Raw genomic sequence first — 21873 nt, 5'->3', positions numbered from 1 at the left:
TTTCTGAGATAATTTAACATTTAAAATCTTAAAGCAAATGTAATTCTGTTTTTAATAGATTTAGCTGAGCAGCATGTGTTGTTTCTCAATGAGCAGGTCTACAATGAGTTTACCATCAAGTAAAGCTACAGAAGAAACCAGCTTCTCCAAGCCATTCTGGATGAAAAGGAAGGAGACTATGTTGAGATCAAGATGAGGACTGTCTGAAGAAACAGTGATCAAACGGTCTCTCATTGCATAAAGTGGACTCGAGTGTACTTATGCTGTCGCAAGGCCCACATGCTTTACGCTCCCTGCAACGTCTCAATTCACCTGTGTCCTTAACGAGTGAGGATCAGTGCCCCTCGTCAGCTGCGAGCGCCTTGGATTCCTTCGGCAGCTCGGAGGAGCAAGTTGATGCTGATGACTCTGTGTCATTGAAGGCTTCTGACACAGAGGAGTGGGTGTGTTCTGGTGAAGACCCAGGCTCCTTCCCTTCATTTCAACCAATATGGCCAAGCGTGGACAGTGAGCTGATTCTCGATCTCACTAAGGCTAGAAAGGATCTCGACCTAGCTTGTTCAGCTTCTGAAGAGGTTTTCCGCAGCCTTTTAGATGAGTGGTACCGGAAAGGACACCGTCAACGATCTTCTCGCCAGCGGCCCGCCCTGTTCTTCCCAGAAGTTCACAGCAAACTCAACAAGATGTTGCGTGCCCAATTTTCGTCTTGTTAACTTCTCCACTTCTGCTGCGGTCACCACCGTTGATGCTGCTTAAGAAAGAGAATATGGTGAGGTCCCCCTCTCAACGAGGCAGTTGTTGCACATCTGTGCCCTCCGTCAGACCCGGGGTAAAAGCCCATGCACCACATCCATCTATGCTCTGCAGGATGACCTCCTCTCTAGTGAGTATACTCTATTCAGCAGCTAGCGAGGCTGTCTCAGCGCTCCATATGACATATCATGGATGAGTTTAGCCCAAATCCTGATGCCTTTAATGTGCTGTGCACAGCGACTGACCTGGCTCTGCATGCTACAAAGGCCACTGCATGGGTGGCTCAGAAGTCTTCGCAGGCCATATGCCACTTCCTGCCGAAGCAATTCAATTTGGTGGCTGCTTCAAATGCCAGAAGGCTCCATCTACTCAGCAGCCTGCTAAAACGCTGGAAGTTCTTTTTAAACTGGACCTGCCTTTCGGTGCTGTTGTGTTCGTTGCGTGATAAACTCAAGAAAGAGTCTAGACACAGGTGGGCATTTTTCTTCTTAAACTTTACCTGTCAGCAGTAATAACAACGGGGAATGCTTACAAGGAAAAAGGGGTTGGCCTCGAACTCGAACTCAGTGTCAAGACAAGAGTGGCCAACTATTCTATATATTCCTGAATGCTTACAAGGAAAAAGGGGTTGGCCTCGAACTCGAACTCAGTGTCAAGACATGAGTGGCCAACTATTCTATATATTCCTGAGTTCTATCTCATACAATACACTACACTTCCTCCCCTCTAAATAAAGAAGTCTCAACAAACAATTTCCTTACAAATAAACATTACACTGTTTGTTTGTTTGTTTTTTCAAAGAAAATAAATAAATAAAGGTAACAATCAAATAACTAATGTTTCCTGGAAATATTTCTCTCTCTTTTTTTTCAGTTCTTATAAATCCAGACAGTTTGGAGGTTTCCGTATGCAGGTAGGGTAACGTCTCTTTTCACAGGTAGGAACAGGTGATTGTGGTGCCTTACAGGGAGTTACAGTGTCTTCTGGTGGTAGTGCCATGTCACTTCCATTGGTAGCAGAGACAGCAGGTGTAGATGGAACACTTACTGGAGCACTCACTGGAACACTTTCCAGAGGAACATTTGAGCTTCTCAGCTGATCAATGTGCTGCCTCCAGAGGATGTCGGGAGCAACTTCCACTGTATACGAGAGTGGACCTGTTCTTTCTTTGATTCTTGCAGACATCCACTTGTGATCTCCTCTGTAATCCCTAGCAAGCACGCTATCTCCAACTTCCAACTTGCGTGTTTTTCCTCCTCCTTGCGATTGTTTCAGTTGTTTGTCCTGTACGGTTCTTTTCAGATTTGGTTTCAACAAATCCAGCCTAGAGCGTAAAGGTCTTCCCAGAAACAACATGGCTGGGGTTCGATTCGTGGTAGCATGAGCTGCGTTTCAATATGCAAATAGGAAATTTAGCAATTTTTGATTTAGTGTAATTTTTCCGTTTGTCATGGCACGCAGAGCATTCTTCAAGCTTTGCACAAATCTCTCAGCTAGGCCATTTGTGGCAGGGTGGTAGGGCGCTGAGGTCACATGTTTGATCCCGTTGTTCTTAAGGAAGACTTGAAACTCTGCAGATACAAACTGGGGCCCGTTGTCGCTCACCAGCTGTTCTGGTACACCAGTCCTTGCAAAGAGTTCTCTCAGTACTGTCACAGTTTGAGAAGCAGTTGTGGAGGTCATGCTGAAGACTTCGGGCCACTTTGTACATGCATCAACAACAATGAGAAACGTAGTGCCCATGAAGGGGCCCGCAAAATCAACATGTATCCTTTGCCATGGCAGAGCGGGCCATTCCCAAGCGTGCAATGGGGCTGCTTTTGGCATCTTTGGAACATGCTGACATCCTGAGCAATGCATGGCAAGCTGCTCGATCTGCTGATCTATTCCTGGCCACCATACAAAGCTTCTGGCAAGTGACTTCATCTTTACTACTCCTAAATGTCCGACATAAAGCTCCTCCAAGACTCGAGTTCGCAAATTAGGAGGTATAATGACTCTAAAACCCCACATGATACATCCTCCATCCAAAGTCAGTTCGTCACGGCGCTGATAGTACTGTGCGAACCGGCTCTTGGCTTCTGCATTTCAGCCATTTCGTGTAGCTGTGTACACTTGAGACAATGTGGGATCCTTCCTGGTTTCTCTCTGAACCATTTCAGCTGTAACAGGGGAGCCCTCCAGCTGTGCAAGAGTAAAAACATCCAAAGGTATGCTTTCTTTCACTGACTCTGTGCTGGTAAGGTCTAATGGCAGGCGTGAGAGTCCATCAGCATTTGCATGTCTTTTGAATTCAATCCGGTATCTGTGTCCTCCTAGGAACAAAGCCCATCTCTGCAACCGTGCTGCAGCTGTCAGCGGAACTCCCTTCTGTGGACTGAATATGGAAACCAGAGGCTGATGGTCAGTGACCAAGGTAAACTCGTTCCCATACAGATACTGATTGAATCGTTTAATCCCCCCAGACAAGACTCAGCGCCTCCCTATCAATCTGCGCATAGTTCTTCTCTGCAGTGCTGAGGGAACTTGAAGCGAAGGCTATAGGCCGTTCAGTCCCATCACTCCTCACGTGGGACAACACCACACCGATGCCATACGGTGAGGCGTCGCATGCCAATTTCATTGGCTTATGGGGGTCAAAATGAGTCAAAACTGTGTCTGACATCACCAGTCTCTTGGCTTCCTGAAAAGCTTCTGCACACTGCTTGGTCCACATCCATTTCTTTCCTGCTTGCAACAGGGCATTAAGAGGATAGAGAACAGTGGCTAGATTTGGCAAAAATCTGTTTTTTTAATTGACGAATCCCAAGAACGACCTCAACTGTAAGATGTCTTTTGGTGGTGGAGCCTCTGCAATGGCTCTCAACTTGTCAGGACACTTACGTAGGCCATTGGTGTTGATTTGATGTCCACAGTATGTGATGCTGCTCTTAAAGAGCTCACATTTGCCATGTCTTGCACGTAACTCGTAATCTCCCAGTCTCTTTAACACACATGCCAAGTTCTCCAAATGGATACTGTCATTTTCACCTGTAACGATGATGTCGTCGAGGTAGCATTGAGTACCAGGGCAGCCTTGAAGCACCTGATCCATAGCCCTCTGTCATAAAGCGGGTGCTGAGGAAATGCCAAAAACCAGCCTGTTATAACGATACAATCCCTTATGTGTGTTTATAGTCAGAAGCACTTTGGAGTCTTCCTCCATTTCCATCTGTAAATATGCTTCCGCCAGGTCGATTTTGCTGAAGTGTCTCCCCCAGAAAGTGTGGCAAAGATATCCTCTATTCTTGGTAGTGGATATTGTTCTACATGCAGCTCGGGGTTAACAGACACTTTAAAATCTCCACAGAGTCTTACACTTCCATTCTTCTTGGAGACAGGAACAACGGGAGTTGCCCAGGGACTCCAGTCAACCTTGGATAGTATTCCTTCAGCTTCCAATCGATCCAGCTCAATTTCCACTTTCTGGCGACAGCATAGGGAATTGGACGTGCCTTATGAAACTTAGGCACTGCGTCCTCCTTCAGTGTTATTTTTCCCTTGATATGCTTCAAGGTTCCCATGCCTGGTTGAAACACTGTTGCTGCACAATCAAGCACTTTTTCCAGTTTCCTTTGAGTACTCAGTCCATCAGGAACTGTGACTTGCAAACTTTTAATGGATTTCCAATCCAACCTTAACTTTCGCAACCAGTCACGTCCCCAAAGTGCTGGTCCTTCTGTCTGTACTATGTACAGATCCAATTCACTACATTGATCATTGTACTCAACAGTTACCGGCATTACCCCAATGGGAAGTATAGGTTCACTGGTGTATGTTTTTAGTTTGACAGGTAATGGCTTTAACTTGGCTTTCTTAAAATTTCTTTCAAACTCATTTTGTGACATCACTGACACGGAGCCTGTGTCCAATTCCATTCGGATGATTTTTCCATTAATTTGTGGCGATTGACTCTCCTTCGTTCTGATTCCGCTTATGAAATCTGAATCGCTCCGCTATGAGCAGCGGTTTTGGCGCTAGATGGTCCTGCATTCTTTTAACAATGTTGTCAAAACTAACATCAGCAGGCTTTACAGGTGCAGTGAGGCTTCTCAGCAATGCATATGCTCTTCCTCCAATTGCACTCAATAACACAGATACACGCTTTTCATTTTCAATGTCGTTGGCTTTGAAATACTGCTCCATACGTTCACAATACATTGTCCAATCGTCCGACGCGCTATCAAAAGGGTCAAGTTTTCCAATATAACCAGCCATCTTTCTTGTTTCACTTACAGCGAAGAGTTGCGTTGTCCTCTCCCTTTTCAATGCTGCTTTCTTCTTACTTTTCCCAGAAAAAAAAAATAGGAAAAGTGTCTCGGCGTCTTTATCGTGTCCGTGTAAACCTCGTCGCCAACTGTTGTGCTCGTTGCGTGATAAACTCAATAAAGAGTCTAGACACAGGTGGGCATTTTTCTTCTTAAACTTTACTGACCTGTCAGCAGTAATAACAACGGGGAATGCTTACAAGGAAAAAGGGGTTGGCCAACTAAACTCGAACTCAGCGTCAATACAAGAGTGGCCAACTATTCTATATATTCCTGAGTTCTATCTCACACAATACACTACAGGTGCGTGCCCAACAAAACTACCACTGTGATGGAAGATCCACATACTCAAAGGAGCATTTCTCCTCTTCTCATTACCACAAGGAATTCAGACTGCTTGCCATTTGGCTTCAGGCTTGGAAAGCCATTCCGAATGTGTCAAGCTGGATTGTAAAAACCATAGAACAAGGTTATTCGTGTTAGGTTTGTTCGCGGGCCACCTCAGTTCAGAGGCATCATTCAAACTTCAGTACAGGACAACGATTCTCATTTCCTCCAGTCCAATGTGCAAAGCTTGCTTGCAAAAGGAACCTCCAGTAAACAGTGAGTCAGGGTTTAACAGCCGCTACTTCCTCTTTTTCAAGAGAAATGGCAGTCTCAGGCGTCTAAACTGTGCAATCATTTTTTTACAAAGTATGTGAATGCAGCTTTTTTCCCCCTGAGGCAGATGGGAATCCGCATAATGAATTACCTCGATGACTGGCTTATATTATCTGGATAAGAACAGGAGTTCATCACTCACAGGTCGCTGTTACTCAGCCATCTGGAGCAGCTTGGGCTAAAAATCAGTTTAGCCAAAAGCACTCTGACTCCCAGGCAGCAAGTTGTCTTTCTGGGAATAGTTCATATGTGGCCCCTTCAATATTGCCTCAAAGCCCATGTACCGTCCTTCGAGATGATGGCAGTTTCTCTAGCCCTGAAAGCCTTCCTACTGGCCTTAAATGGGCACCAGGTCTGCATTGACAACATGATGGTGGTAGCCTTTATGAATCACCAAGGTGGTCTCAGGTCACACTCCCATCACAGGATGTTTTTATGGGCACAGTGCAATCTCCTCTCGCTGAGAGCAGTTCATGTGCCAGGCAGACTGAACCAAGGAGTGGACATGCCTTTCAGGTAGCACCAGGTAAATGGAGACTACATACCCAATTTGTTCAAATGATCTGGTCTGTTTTTGGAGAGGCAGAGGTAGAATGCTTCGCCTCAGAAGACAACTTCCACTGCCCAATTTACTTTTTGAAGCAGTGAGATACCATGACCCATGAATGGTCCAGCGCTTGCTTGTATGCCTTCCCCACCCCCTCTGGAGAAATCAGACGTGGTTCCCGAGCTGATTCAGCTGCTATCGGCAGCCCTTTGCCCGATACCGTTGAGGACAGACCTCCTGATTTGGCATCCTCGGCTAGAGTCCCATCTACGAGACACCTCTATGCCCTTGAAAAACCAGTCTTCTGACTGGAACGAAGACCTGTCCTGTCCAAATCATATGTCGAAGCCATCACAGAAAATCATGCAATCTAATGACTGGGCAGTTAGTCAGTTGAAGTGCCATTTGTTCATGCAGTTACACGAATGTGAACAAAGTATCAGGGTCTCAGTATCAGAGAAACAGGAGTTTCCTCATAAAAATGTTATCTGTAACGCTTGTTCCCTTATCTCAGGGAACCGAGGTTATGTTTGTAACCAGAGCGTTTTGGTTGTGTGCTGGTGTCAAGCCACTTAAGGTGAGCTCTGAGAGAATTTTAAAGGAATATTTAATACAAATAAATCTCAACTGACAGTATTTGCAGCATAATGTTTATTACAGCAAAAAAAATATTTTAACAGACAAAATTAAGGTTACATCAAGGCACTCACAATGAAAGTAAAATAGGACAGTTTTGGAAGGTTTAAAAGCAAAAATGTGAAGCTTATAATTTTATAAAAACATTTTAATTTTGTTAAATGTTGTGTACTATTTTAGCTGTAAAGTTCATTTTTTTTGAATGTCATTAGAATTTTTGTCACAGCTGAGAGAGGCAATGACGAGGTAAGTTTCAAACACAAGGTTTATTTGCATGAACTCAGAGGCTTCTAACGTAAAGACAAAAAGGGAGGTGAGATCAAAAAGGTGCACTGAACCAGTACTGACTTATGGTTTGAGCAAATGAAAAAAAAAAAAAAAAAAAAACCTTCACTCCACTAAACAACTGTTACGGAGTTTGGGCGCCATCTAGTGGCTACGTTACACTTTGTTTTAAAGACCCTTTACTTAAAATATTAATGAACTAATTTGTTAAATGTGAATACAAAACATTAAATCTTGTTATTACAGTAAAGTCAATACAGTGCATGTTTGGTTGAGTTCGATTTTTGTTTGATTTTTTTTTTCACCCCCACTGTTTTAGCTGCAGATTGGCCCAGCAGACAGTTGATTCTGATGGCCCCTTACCCTTCAGAGACGTGGTCACATCGCCCTCCGTCCAGAGTGTCCCAATCACCTCTGTCTCCGGCATCCAGCAGCTTGAGAATCTCTTAAATCTAGGAGTTTATTTTAACACCTATGTGAATGTGTTTGAGGACATAGCCAGTTTACCGACCCTTCAGCCAAATGACTGTGATTTTCAGAGCGATCTAGAGGAAATCATTTGAAAGAATGTTAAAAACAAGGTATACAGTTTATTCATTATTCATGTACTTAAATCACTGACTAAAATTAGACCAGTGAAATACTGGTGAGTCATTAAATGTAAATATACTATTTATGGAAGGGATATATTCAAGCACATAGCAAATTTACCAGTAGTGACTGAATTATCAACATTATTTATATCTAGATGTATAACAGTGTTTAAGGAGTATAATAATCTTGTCACATTAGCACCATCTGTTGTCAAATCTTTAACATTACATTGGCTCATAATCTACAACGCTCTGATTCTACAGGTTTTATGGAGCTGAACTACGACTTTTATAATCATTCAAATCTCAAACATGAGGTGAATTGTGTATTTATACTAAATTAAATAACTGTATGTTGTAGCTGTTTTTTTTTTGCAATACATTTTATGTACATGCTAATGCATATAGTATTTGGAAGATAAAGCAAGGCCTAGCTGTCACACTTTAAACTTCAGCAAAACATTTTGTCAATGTTAATTTATTTTTAAAAATCAATTTCTGTCCAGGATCATAACATTCTTGGCTACAATAAATAAATAAATAAATAGTGGCAACCAGCATTTTCTTGACAATAATTTGAGAGTTTTGAAAATATACAGTTATACATGTAAACAGCAAGACCTGTTGAAGATATAAAAGATATAAAATATAAAATCAAATTTTTTTTGCAAACAGATGTTAAAATTAACACACCATGTATAATTCCAATTTTTAGCCCTAAAGCAAAACTTTTGGACTGAGAACATTTTGTGTCCGCTAAAATAAATATATGATTATTAATTTGCCCCATAAACATATTAACACTGGATTAACAGTTAAAAAAACTCACAAATAAGAAAAATAATGACTGTAAAGAATGATTTTGAGATGATTACGTATGTATGAATATGATTAAGTATGATTAAGTATGTAATATATCCTTTGCAAAATATGATCACAATAAGCATTATAAATAACATACTGCATATATAGGCCCTTTAAACATATGTCTTAGTTTGCAGATGCTTTTAGCTGAAAATGGACTTTTTTCCCTCTCATTCTCTTCATGAAGACGGCCTTGATTTCCTGAGTTTTCAAACAGAAAATCATTGGGTTAACAACAGGCGGGATGATACTGTAAAACATAACAAGCATAATCTGAACACCTGTAGGTATTTCAGTGGTTACGTCACATATATGCACAGTACATCTAGGCAAAAAGTAAAGGCATATAATTGAAAGCTGAGGGGCGCATGTGGAAAATGTTTTAAATTGGGCCTGAACTCTTGAGAGTTTGAAAACAGATCTGATGATGGCAATGTATGAAGATATGATAAATATTAGAGGGCCAAAAAGAAAAAACAAGGATACGGCTAGAGCGTTTCTCCTCACCTCAGTCTGATCTCCACAGCCAATTTTAACTAATGAATTGAAATCACAGAAACACTGATTTATTACATTAATAGTACAAAAGGGAAGTCTTTCAGTTTGGTAAGTTATTAATGGTAAAAATCCTAAAATAAACAACCAACACACTGTACACGCATATGCAGTATGCTGGTTTGTGATTATAGCAGGATATCGAAGAGGGTAACATACCGCAACAAACCGATCCAGGGCCATTAATAGTAAAATAACAGAACTAACTGTTCCAAAGTAATGAGAAAAAAACATTTGTACAAAACATAAATGAAATGGTACATAATCTTCATTAGCAAGATATTTTGCAGCTGCTCTGGGCAGAATGACGGTTCCCATTAAAAGATCACACACTGCAAGATTACAGAAGATCATGTAGGTGGGTTTATGAAGCCTTCTCTCATAAACAATAAATGAAATGATTAAAATGTTTCCGCTTGCCAGCGTTACATAGACAAAGAGTAAAAACGTTCCCACAGCCCCATAATACTGTGGATGAAGTCCTGGAAAGCACAACAGGTAGAATTCAGTGATACGAGAGAAGTTGGCGACTGCCATTGCTGCAAAATCCCTCAGAAACCAATTAGTCTTTGACTATAAACAGAAAAAAAAAGCAAAAACAAAGACGAAATAAATGTTAATCAACTTTCAGATGTGCATTAAAGTAACACAGATCATATTAAGATAATTCATTCATTTCATAAAATCATAAAAAATTACCAAGAAGTTGAATGAATTCTTTAGCCTGCATGGCTTCATATCAGTCACACAGTAACCTTGAGTAGGTCTTATATTTGGAAGGAGTGAAGCTCTTCTGTCCAGTGCACCTCTATACTAATAGAAATTAACTGACTCATCAGTTTATGAACTCTTCTCTCGGTCACAAGAGATACGTCATGAAACACGTCATACTAATGCTTGGTGTTTAGATGGTCCTGTCAAATATACAGTCATTTTTTATTTTATATGATACTTTTTATAAATGTTACTTTGCAAAATAGACAATGGAAATATATTATCTATATGCAACGGCTCTGTGACTTTCCACATAACATCAGTGGTGATTTTGGTTCTGTTGCCTATTCCTGACAAACACTTTCTGTGAAATTAAGGTGAATTCCAAATGCCATTTGTGCAAAGGCAAAGGGACAATCCAAAGGAAGCAACTAAATATGCACATGCCATCACTTCAAGGAAGTATTCATTGATCACATGAAACCTGGGGTATTTTTTTTCTTGATCAAAATTTAAATGTCAGTAATAGTGTTGATGTTGCAAAATTATTATGAAACAGTTATGAAATCAATTTCATTCAGATACATGCAGCTATGTTAATTTAGTTTTCATAACTTATTTAACCATTTTTTTTTAAATTGCCATGTTGCTTCCTTGGTTTTCCAGGTTTCAGGGGATATGTGGAATACATCAAATTCAGTGGCCATCTCCTGTCATACAACGGCTACAATAAGACAGTTGATGCCAACTCCAACTCATCTGTCTTCCAACCCTTCTGCATTTCTCCAAACCACTGTGTAGACTTGAGAATTATGTTGGCATTAGTGGTAGTGCATTGGCATGGTTCAAATCGTATCTATCTGACCGCCATCAATTCGTGGCAGTAAATGATGAGGTATCATATCGATCTCAAGTGCAGTATGGAGTACCACAAGGCTCAGTACTAGGGCCGTTACTCTTTACGCTTTACATGTTACCCTTGGGTGATATCATCAGGAAATATGGTGTTAGCTTTCACTGCTATGCTGATGATACCCAGCTCTATATTTCTTCGCGGCCTGGCGAAACGTACCAATTTGAAAAACTAATGGATTGTGTAGTTGAGTTAAAAAATTTGGATGACAAGTAATTTCTTACTGCTAAATTCTGAAAAAACAGAGGTGTTAGTTATTGGGCCTAAAACCTCAGCGTGTAATAACCTAAAACACTGTCTAATACTTGATGGCTGTTCTGTCAATTCTTCGTCATCAGTTAGGAACCTAGGTGTGCTATTTGATGGTAATCTTTCCTTTGAAAACCACATCTCTAGTATTTGCAAAACTGCATTTTTCCATCTCAAAAATATATCTAAACTACGACCTATGCTATCAATGTCAAATGCTGAAACATTAATTCATGCGTTTATGACCTCACGGTTAGATTATTGTAATGCTTTATTGGGTGGTTGTTCTGCTTGCTTAATAAACAAACTCCAGCTGGTCCAAAATGCAGCAGCTAGAGTTCTTACTAGAACCAAAAAGTATGATCATATTAGCCCGGTTCTGTCTACACTGCACTGGCTCCCTATTAAACATCGTATAGATTTTAAAATCTTGCTAATTACTTATAAAGCCCTGAATGGTTTAGCTCCCCAGTACCTGAGTGAGCTCTTATCGCATTATAGTCCCTCACGTCCGCTGCGTTCTCAAAACTCTGGCAATTTGATAATACCGAGAATATCAAAATCAACCGCGGGCGGCAGATCTTTTTCTTATTTAGCGCCCAAACTCTGGAACAATCTACCCTACAATGTTCGGGACGCAGACACACTCTGTCAGTTTAAATCTAGATTAAAGACCCATCTCTTTAACCTTGCTTACACATAACAAATCCACATTCTTATAATTCAAATCCGTTAAAGGATTGTTAGGCTGCACTAATTAGGTCAACCGGAACCGGGAACACTTCCCATAACACCCGATGTACTCGGTGCATCGTCAGAAGAATGGCATCTACGCTAATATTAGTCTGTTTCTCACTTATTCCGAGGTCACATTAACCACCAGATCCAGTCCGTATCCAGATCAGATGGTCACTGCAGTCCCCCGGATCCAGTCCGAACCCAGCCCAGACGGTGGATCAGCACCTAGAGACGACCTCTACAGCCCTGAATGTCAGCGGAGTCCACATCAACTAGATGAGCCCCAGAGACGGATCCACATTAAAGACCACATCACCTAGACAGCTGTCGGCACAAGACCATGGGAACTTTGGCCAGAGGAGAACTGGACCCCCGTCTGAGCCTGGTTTCTCCCAAGGTTTTTTTCTCCATTTGTCACCGATGGAGTTTTGGTTCCTTGCCGCTGTCGCCTCTGGCTTGCTTAGTTGGGGACACTTTCTCTTAACACAATATTGCATTTTATTTTATTGTTTTTGATTAACTACCTTTACCTATAATGTGAGTGTTTAATGTTGCCTTTGGCATTGTTGATGTACTGTTTCCTATTTAATACTGTACAGCCGCCTTGTCACAATTCTGTATTGTTAAAGGCGGTATATAAATAAAGGTGACTTGACTTGACTTGTGACTCCATGTCTGAAGGATTCCTGTCTGTCTGAGCCCTGCTGAAATGATAGTGACTATGGATCTTCTCCCAAAGATGACTATTGGTGCATCTGTCTGTACAATGTGTCTTCGTGTGGATCTTGCTCATCTGACGTCATCCGCAGTGAGATCTGTTCTCAAACCCAAAAAAGCATCCCCTCCTAAAATGTAGCAGTCATTCTTCCCATTGTCCTCATTCTTCTGATCCTAGTTCTCTGTATTGTCCTCAGAAGACAAGGCAAACTCTGTGAGGGCGAAAACAGGAGTCAAATCTACCTGATGCCACCAAGCAAATGGCACTGATAACCTGGGATTTAGCTTAGGTCCTGCTGAAGGGTCTTATCTCAATGTGTCAAATGAAGCCAGCAAACAACCGGATCTGATAAAATCAAGGGATTCAATGGAAGGAGTCGGAAGTTACACTGAATGTAGGCCTTCTTGTCATGTCCCAGGTTTTGCATGGGGTAAGCTGCGGTACTTTGAGATTGATAGCACACTCAGATGTAAAGACCCTACAGCTGAAGAAGGAGGATGAACATGGAGATCAGGTGAATGGCAATTCAAAGGTTTCTCAATCCATCATGCAACCTCAAACTAATCATAATCCATCTCCTAAAGTCCATCAGAGAACATCTGAAAGTGATTTTCACCAGTGGCAAAGTCAATCCCAACTGTTCTTTGAGAGAAAACTGACTCCTGATCTGACAGGCCCTCCACAACATCTCTCAGCAGATGAGGTTGAGAAGCTGAGCACTGCATGGGAGCAAGGGATGCTCTTATCAGAATTTTAGAGTGTGTCCCATGAGGTCATCCGATAGAAATATCATCAGAGAGTAAAAGTCACTGCTCATTGACCAGCTTAGAGCTTGACTATGAGAGGGAACTGTCCCACATCAGCTCACTTGACAAAGATGAACATTCACCTGGAGGCAAGAACATTTACAGTTTCAGTAATCTGACAGCTAAATTAAAGATGTTGATATAAATAGGGCAAATATTGGTTTGGCCATATAGTTATTATATCTAGAAACTATGTAGAACTATATAAACTTTTATTTTTAAAAGTTCGTTTCTCAACTAGTTTCAACTATCACTGCACCGAACCAGTAGTGACATCTTGTGGTTTGATCAAATAAATGGCCATTTAGTGGCCATTTAATATCCAACAACCTCCCAGAGCATTCCAGATTTCACATTGTGGTTTAGGAAACAAGAAAGACCTTTACTTTCTTACCTTTTGATACCTTTGACTATTCACTTGAAATATTATGAAACCAGTTTTGTTAAATGTGAATACATGTGTACTTGTGTTATAAATTTTAGTTTTTTGAATTCATTTTAAAATCCTATTCAGATGTATTTGAGGATATAGCCAGCTTACTGACCCACCAGCCAAATGACTGTGATTTTCAGAGCGATCAAGGTGAAATCATTTGAAAGAATGTTAAAAACAAGGTACATAGTTCATTTGTCATTCATGTACTTAAATCACTGACTAAAATTAGACCGTTGAAATACTGGTGATTCATTCCTTTCATAAGAACATTAATATTAAGTGTAAATATACTATTTTTGGAAGGCTTATTAAGTTAAGATTTTGCGGAGAATAATAGTCTTGTCACATTAGCGCCATCTGTTTTCAGATCTTTAACATTACATTGGCTTATATCCTACTACACTTTGAGGTCATGACTATTTTACAGGTACTATGGAGCTGAACTATGACTTTTGTAATCATTAAAATGTCAGAGATGAGGTGAATTTTGTTTTTATACAGAGCGAAATAACAGTATGTTGTAGCTGGTATTTGTTTGTAATATATTTTATGTACGTGCTAATGCATATACAGCGTTTTGAAAATGAAGACAGAACTCCAGAACAATTTTCTCAATGTTAATTTATTTTTTAAAATTAATTTCTGTACAGTCTCATAACATTCTTGGCTACAAAAAACAAACAAACAAAACAAAAAACAAAAAGGCAACCTGCTGCTTCTTGACTATAATTTGAGAGTTTTGGAAATGTACTATGAAATATATTATTATGTATTTAAAAGGAGATCTTCCAACCTGTGTTGAAAATATTATTGGTTATTTAGTGATATCCTCAGCAAAATCTAATCTGTAAAACACTTGAAAAACAAATGCTGGAAAATAACACAAAAATATAAAATCACATTTTTGCAAACAAATATTTAAAAATTAACAAACCGTGTACAATTCCAACTTGTAACTTCTAGTCTTAAAGAAGATTTTTTTGGGGCAGGTAATGTTTTGTGTCTGCCAAAATAAAAATAAATGAGAACAAATGGTTATTTGCTTCATAAACATTTTAAAAAGATTAATAATTTACATAATCTACATAAAAAAATATTAGGAATTTTTGTTTAATTTAGGATACAGTAAGCAGCTATGGTCAAAGTTGCTTTTTAAAAAGAAAATAGATATATTTAATCAACAGATGAAAGTATTAATTAATAGAATATGAGGTTTTGGAAAAGTAACAGTAAAGAGTTTTTGAGAAGTCATTCAACTCAATAAATCTTTGTTTTTTTATAAGGCAATAAAAATGGTCAAAAAAGGTTGAAAAGCAACAAAATATGTAATATATCCTTACTCTGCAACATTTGATCACATTAAGCTTTACATACAACATATTAGATATACAGGTTCATTAGGCATTTAACTTTGTCTCAGCATGATGATGGTTTTAGCTGAAAATTGACTTTTTTCCCTCTCATTCTCTTCATGAAGACGGCTTTGATTTCCTGAGTTCTCAAACAGTAAATCAGTGGGTTAACAACAGGTGGGAGAATACTGTACCACATAACAAGTATAATCCGAACACCTGTAGGTATTTCAGCGGTTAAGTCACATATATGCACAGTATATCTAGGCAAAAAGTGAATGCATATGATTGAAAGCTGAGGGGTGCATGTGGAAAATGTTTTAAATCGGGCCTGAACACTTGAGAGTTTGAAAACAGATTTGATGATAGCAGTGTATGAAAATGTGATGAATATTAGAGGGCCAAAAAGAACAAACATGCCAGAAGCTAGAGCATTTCTCCTCAGCTCAGTCTGATCTCCACAGCCAATTTTAGATAATGAATTAAAATCACAGAAACAATGACTTATCACATTTGTAGAACAGAAGTGAAGTTTTTCAGTTTGGTAAATAATTAATGGAAAAACTGTTAAAACAAACAACCAACACACTGTGCACACATATACAATATGCTGGTTTGTGACAATAGCAGGATATTGAAGAGGGTAGCATACTGCAACAAACCGATCCAGGGCCATTAATAATAAAATAAAAGAATCAACCATTCCTAAATAATGAACAAAAAACATTTGTACAAAACATAAATGAAATGGTACATAATCTTCATTAGCAAGATATTTTGCAGCTGCTCTGGGCAGAATGACGGTTCCCATCAAAAGATCACACATTGCAAGATTACAGAAGATCAAGTAGGTGGGTTTATGAAGGTGTCTCTCATAAACAATAAATAAAATGATTAAAATGTTTCCGCTTGCCAGTATTACATAGACAAAGAGTAAAAAAGTTCCCACAGCCCCATAATATTGTGGATGAAGTCCTAGAAATCCCAGCAGGTAGAATTCAGTGATCTGAGAGAAGTTGGCGACTGCCATTGCTCCAAAATCCCACAGAAACCTATTAGACTGTAAATAGAAAAAAAAGCAAAAACAAAGACAAATGTTTATCAACTTTCACATATTAAAGTAAAGTAATACAGATCATTTGCAAAGATATTTCATTCATTTATAAGGTCATCACATGGGTAGTCAAGCAGAATGGGATTTACATTTCATAAAAAATTACCAATAAGTTAAATGAATTCTTTAGCCTGCATCATATCAGTGGCACAGTGACCTTGAGTAGCCTTATATTCAGAAGGAGTGAAACTCTTCTGTCCAGTGCACCTCTATACTAACAGAAATTCATTGACTCCTCAATTTATGAACTCTTCCCTCGATCACAAGAGACACATCATGAGACACGTCATACTAATGCTTGGTGCTTAGATAGGCTGGTACATTTTTTTAATATATATGTTATTTTTTATATGTTACTTTGCAAAATGGACAATGCAAATATATTTACTTATATACAGTGGCTCTATGATTTTCCACGTAATATCAATGGTGATTTCGGTTATGTTGCCTATACCTGACAAACACTTGGTAGATTCCTAATACCATCTGTGCGCCACATGAAGGCCAAGGGACAATCCAAAGGAAGCAACTAAACATCTTTACCAATTGCCAATGCCATCACTTCAAGGAAGTATTCACAATCACATGATTTTGTCATTCATTTTTAAAAAACCTGTTTTTTAAGTAGATTTTGACCATGACCATTACAACATGATATTTTTTTTATTGGATCAGTAATAAATATAAGCCTACATTAATTTTTGTCTTATGCTGTGTAGCACACAGCTTGTTTTTCATTGGTTGCATGCTTTCGTGTCATATTTTGTGTGAACACGCAGCTAATGAGTTTTCTCATTAGCTATTTTAAAAACAACCACCCTGCAACGTTCTGGGAATGTTATTTTATGGTTACAAAAAATAAACTAAAAATAACCATTAGGGAACTGTCACGCTGTGTGTAGACGGAGACGTAGGGAGACGAAATATAACAAAAAGGGCTTTAATAAAATCCAAAAAGGGTACATCAAGACAGAAACAGCAGGGAAACACACCAACATAACTTTAAGAACAGATGACAACCACGGAACTGAATTAGACTTAAAAAGGGGTGTTAATGTTACAAAGACAGGTGTGGGTAATTAACCAATAAAGACATGACAAGAAACGGAACAGGAAAGACCATACAAGGGCACAGAAGGGCAAAACCAACAAAACAGTCCACAGGGGTGTGACATTACTCCCACCTCCCGGAAGGTGTTGTCTCGCGCCATAACATACACACCGGGGGGCAGACACAGGGCAGAGAGAAGGAAGGCCTCCAGGGCGGATCAGGGAACTCGGGAAGCCATGGTGGATCAGAAGGCTCAGGGAGCCATGGCGGGTCAAGGAGCTCGGGAAGCAATGGCGGGTCATGGAGCTCGGGAGCCATGGCGGGTCAGGCGGGTCAGGGAGCTCGGGGAGCCATGGCGGATCAGGGAGCTCGGGGAGCCACGGCAGAGCATAGAGTCCGGGAGGCCATGGCGGATCAGGGAGCTCGGGGAGCCACGGCGGAGCACACAGTCCGGGAGGCCATGATGGAGCAGACAGTACCGCCCCCCCCCCCAAATTTTCTTGGGGGAAATTAGGGAACTACAAGCCCGGGAGAGTACACGAGGACCGGGCTTTGGAGGTGCGGGCTCAGGAGGGCGCTCTGGAGTTGCGGGCTCAGGAGGGCTTCTGGAGACGCAGGCTCTGGAGGGCGCTCTGGAGGCCCGGGCTCTGGAGGGCGCTCAGGAGGGCACTCTTGAGGCGCTGGCACTGGCGGGCGCTCTGGAGGCGCAGGCTCTGGGGGGCGCTTTGGAGAGCTTGACGGGACCAGCGGAGACATAGGAGGGCTGGACGGGACCAGCGGAGACGAAGACGAAGGAGAGAGGATAGGGGCATTAAACCCCATGGGGAGCGCCAGGTCCATCATGTCTTTAATATATAGGTGGCTTGCCACATGAGAGGTTGGTGGCCTTGAGCTCGGGCGGCGGCCGGCGGGCCTGAGGTGCTCAAGGTCACCAACCTCTCATGAATTTAGAACTGTTTAAATAAAGGACGAGATTAATCAGTTAGATCAGGGGATACTCACACACGGGAAGATCGCAACAGATAGTCTCGTCGTCCAGCCCCAGCTGAAAACACGCACCTAGAGTGTCCATTGTCAAAAAAGCAGAGTATTAGGTGCCTACTAGGCTTTGACTCTTCTGAAAATTTTTGATTGACTGGTCATTGTATCTTTACCAAGGACAAGTTATAAAGGTCTCGTACCCAAGCTTCCCAGTGTGGCCTGAGGTCATCAGGAAGTGGTTCGTCCCAGCCTATATTGTCATTACATATGCTTTGTAAGATCAACCAAAAACTACGAATCCAAGAGGATCAAAAATGGAAGCAACTGTAGACACTACAGTACTTCTTCTAGTAAAAGGATTTTCCTTTACTAGTACTCTGAAATGGAACTCGTCTGAAGCTACGCACCAATGGACTCCTAATGCCCTTTCTATTTTTGGTTCTCCTAGGGGCAAATCAAAGTCAGTTGCACCTTCAGTACATTCCTGTTTTGGGATTGTGGCGATCACGCTCTTGCTGTTGGTGATGAATTTGTGCAAGTGGAGCTTCCCGGTATCGCAGAGATCCCTGGCTTCCTTCACCTGCTGGATGGCCTCTGCTTCTGTGCCCACACTTGCCAAGCCATCGTCAACATAAAAATTACGCTGAATAAACTTCACTGTGTCTTGATTAAATTTGCCTTTACCTTGTGAGGCAAGGTACTTCAGCCTGTAGTTTGCACATCCAGGCAAGGAGGCAGCTCCAAACAAGTGGACCTTCGTGCAGAAAACTGATGGTGGAGCTTCCATGTTGCCTTCTTCCCACCACAAGAACCTGAGGTAGTCACGATCCTTTGGGGCAACATAAAACTGATGGAACATACACTCCACATCACACATGATGGCTACATGCCCTTTCTGGAAGCGACACAAGACTCCACCAAGGGTATTTGTGAGGTCGGGCCCAGTCAGCAGATTCTCATTCAGAGAAGTATTCTGAAACCTTGCCGAGCAATCCAAGACAACATGGATTTTGCCTGGCTTTTGTGGGTTATAAACCCCATGGTGAGGGATATACCATGCTGGTTGATTGCTTAACTCCATCTTGGGGACCTTTTCGGCATCACTTCTTGCTATTTTCTCCTTCATGAAAGCTAGGTAATCCTTAAAGTATTGTTTATCCCTCTTCAAACGCTTCTCTAAGGATCTGAGTCGATGCTCTGCACACACCTTATTGTACAGCAAGTCCGGTCTCTTACCCTTAAAGGGCAATGGCATCTCATAGTTCCCATCTTGCAGTTGCTTAATGCCTTCATTTAACTTTGCTAGAAACCGTAGGTCTTCTTGTGATGCAGAAGCTTCCTCATTATTCCTTTCAACAAAGTCTGACTCAGAAACCTTCAGTATTTCTGCTGGGGTGATCATCTCCTTAACCTTGTTCCTGCGTACGAAGCAGACTTCAGACTTGAGCTTGTGAGAAAGTTTGCCAGCTGGTAAAACTTGCTTCATAATAATCCTATGACTTATGCCTATTTCATCTTCGTAGTCACCATCGCAGTGGTTGCATCTGATGATACTCCAGCCTAACAGAGATCTTTGTGCAAAAGGCTGATCTTCGTTACCTTTAAGAGAGTCTCTGGGAAGTAAAGCTTGAGGACAGTTATAGCCTATTAACAAACCTATTTCACAATCAAGTGCAGGAGCCATTTCATCTGCCAGATGTTCTAAATAAGGCCAGTTCTTTGCAGTTACACAAGTGATCTATGAAGAGATCTATTTGCAGGTATATAGTCTCTAGTATAGATTGTTGGAAGTTGAATTTTCACTTCAGACTTAGTGCCCCTTACTTGTAGTCCATTCAATTTGTGACTGGACACGACGTTCGTCTTGGAAGTTATTGTCGAAAACTTGAGTTTGACTGGTTCGTACACTAAAATCTCTTTCCTTGGTTCTGCTATAGTTAAAACATATACTGGAACGATAGAGGAAGTATAAGTGCCATTCCTTTCTCTAACCACTCTGTTTGAAGTCACAGGCATAGGCTCTTGTATCCTCTGTGATTCAGCTGTTCCGTCTGCAGAGTCTTGATTAGCCCTTGACTGATCTTGATTGATTCTAGCTCTTTGTCTTGGGCTTTTATTTACTTTATCCTGTTGTAAGCACGTTGGATGACACTTTTCAAATTTTTCACACACACTCCTAGAGGTGCAGCCTTTAGAGTTATGACCAGCCTTAAGACAGCCACAATTTCACAGACTGTATGAACTCCAGTCTTTCTTCAACTGGTCTTTCCATCTCTCAATGTCATCTTGCAACACCTATGAAGAGTGTGGCCATGTCTCTTAAAAAAAGACAGACATGATGCTAATCCTTTCACTGGAACTAGTGGTAAATGTCTTAGCACTTGAGTTGCGACTCTGTTGAAACTTAGATTGATCCTGATCAGTTTGCCTGAATCTCTGTTGTTCAACTGGTTTTATTGCTTGCAGTGATGTGATAGGATTACATGCGATTCTGTATTCTTTATTCAGAAATTCGACAAAGTATTTGAAATTTTTGTATTCATCTTGGAACTTGGTAACTGCTCTATTCCAATGTGAACTCTGATTACTGAACCACTCTGGCAATTTAGCTGATATCCTTTGATTTTCAACACAGTCATTCAGAGCTTGTAAACCCTGAACATAAGGCATGGCTGATTCAACACTGCTGAGGAAATTCCCTGAGATCTTTGGTTTCTTTGATAGCAATCTTGTGCCATGACTGTATTTTGTTGCGGTATGACTTGCCAACTACAAATGGATTGCCAAACCTATCCTCAAGTATGTTCCAGGCAGCTATGTAGGCCGCTTCTGTTCCAACCAGAAGAGTGTCCTTCGATAGCTTTCTTGGCTGTGCCACTCACATACTTCCATAGAAAGAAGAGCTTTTCTTGGGCCGGCAAGTTCTTGCAATCAATTAACGTCTGGAAGGACAATTTCCAATAATTATACTTTAGAGGTTCTCCTGAGAAAACAGCAGGTTCTGGAATTGGAATCCTATTGGCTGTAATAGCTTCAGCGAGTGCCCTCACAAGATCATTAGAGGCTTCATTGTGCACTAAGAGGGGGTATGTCTTGAAGTTTCTTGATTGGATGGGTTAGATAGAAATGTAGAGAAACACCTTAAATCTTTTGACGATAACATCATTCCATCTCTTCATGCATATGACAAAAACAGGAAGTGCCAAATAAGGGCAAGATGGGAATAAAATAAAACATAACCCAAAAACTCTTAGAAAGAATCATGAGTCTTGCTCAAATAAATGACAAATGAGTATGGAAATCACAATAAACATTAAAAAATAATCAAAATATAAAATTATACTAATTATACTAATAAAAAGTTACCGCAATAAGCTAGTGTCTAGTCTAAGTGCACAAGCGCCATCTAATGGGAACAGACATAAACTCACCAAGATTTGTGACATCAAATACATCTTTCAGTAGATGTGGTTGAGAAACTGAACACTGAACAGGACCACAAGGGATACCCACATAAAAATTAGAGTGTGTCCCATGAAGCCATCCAGAGATGGGGTGATAGAGACATCATCAGAGAATGAAAGTCATTGCTCCAGCTCTC

The 21873-nt window shown here is 40.7% G+C and overlaps 3 protein-coding genes across 3 annotated transcripts; all 3 read right to left on the bottom strand.

Annotated features, from left to right (window-relative positions):
• Positions 1-1629: 1629 nt before the first annotated feature.
• LOC127160113 (uncharacterized protein K02A2.6) lies at positions 1630-2766 on the bottom strand. The gene is given in 1 exon segment (XM_051102771.1): positions 1630-2766. A coding segment is annotated over 1 exon segment (1137 nt).
• Positions 2767-8771: 6005 nt separating this feature from the next.
• LOC127160122 (olfactory receptor 2AT4-like) lies at positions 8772-9995 on the bottom strand. Its single transcript, XM_051102779.1, has 2 exons — positions 9900-9995; positions 8772-9773 (listed from the first exon to the last, which is right to left on the bottom strand). The coding sequence occupies exons 1-2, from the start codon at positions 9936-9938 to the stop codon at positions 8772-8774; spliced, it is 1041 nt and encodes a 346-aa protein (XP_050958736.1). The 5' UTR covers positions 9939-9995.
• A 5195-nt stretch (positions 9996-15190) lies between these two features.
• On the bottom strand, positions 15191-16156 carry LOC127160112 (olfactory receptor-like protein I9). The gene has a single exon (XM_051102769.1). The coding sequence runs from the start codon at positions 16154-16156 to the stop codon at positions 15191-15193; it is 966 nt and encodes a 321-aa protein (XP_050958726.1).
• Between the last annotated feature and the right edge of the window lie 5717 nt (positions 16157-21873).

This window comes from Labeo rohita, unplaced genomic scaffold (assembly GCF_022985175.1).
Source record: "Labeo rohita strain BAU-BD-2019 unplaced genomic scaffold, IGBB_LRoh.1.0 scaffold_289, whole genome shotgun sequence".
NCBI classification, from domain to species: domain Eukaryota; kingdom Metazoa; phylum Chordata; class Actinopteri; order Cypriniformes; family Cyprinidae; genus Labeo; species Labeo rohita.
The sequence above is the reverse complement of the archived record's forward strand: the minus strand, read 5'-3'. Positions and strand labels throughout refer to the sequence as shown.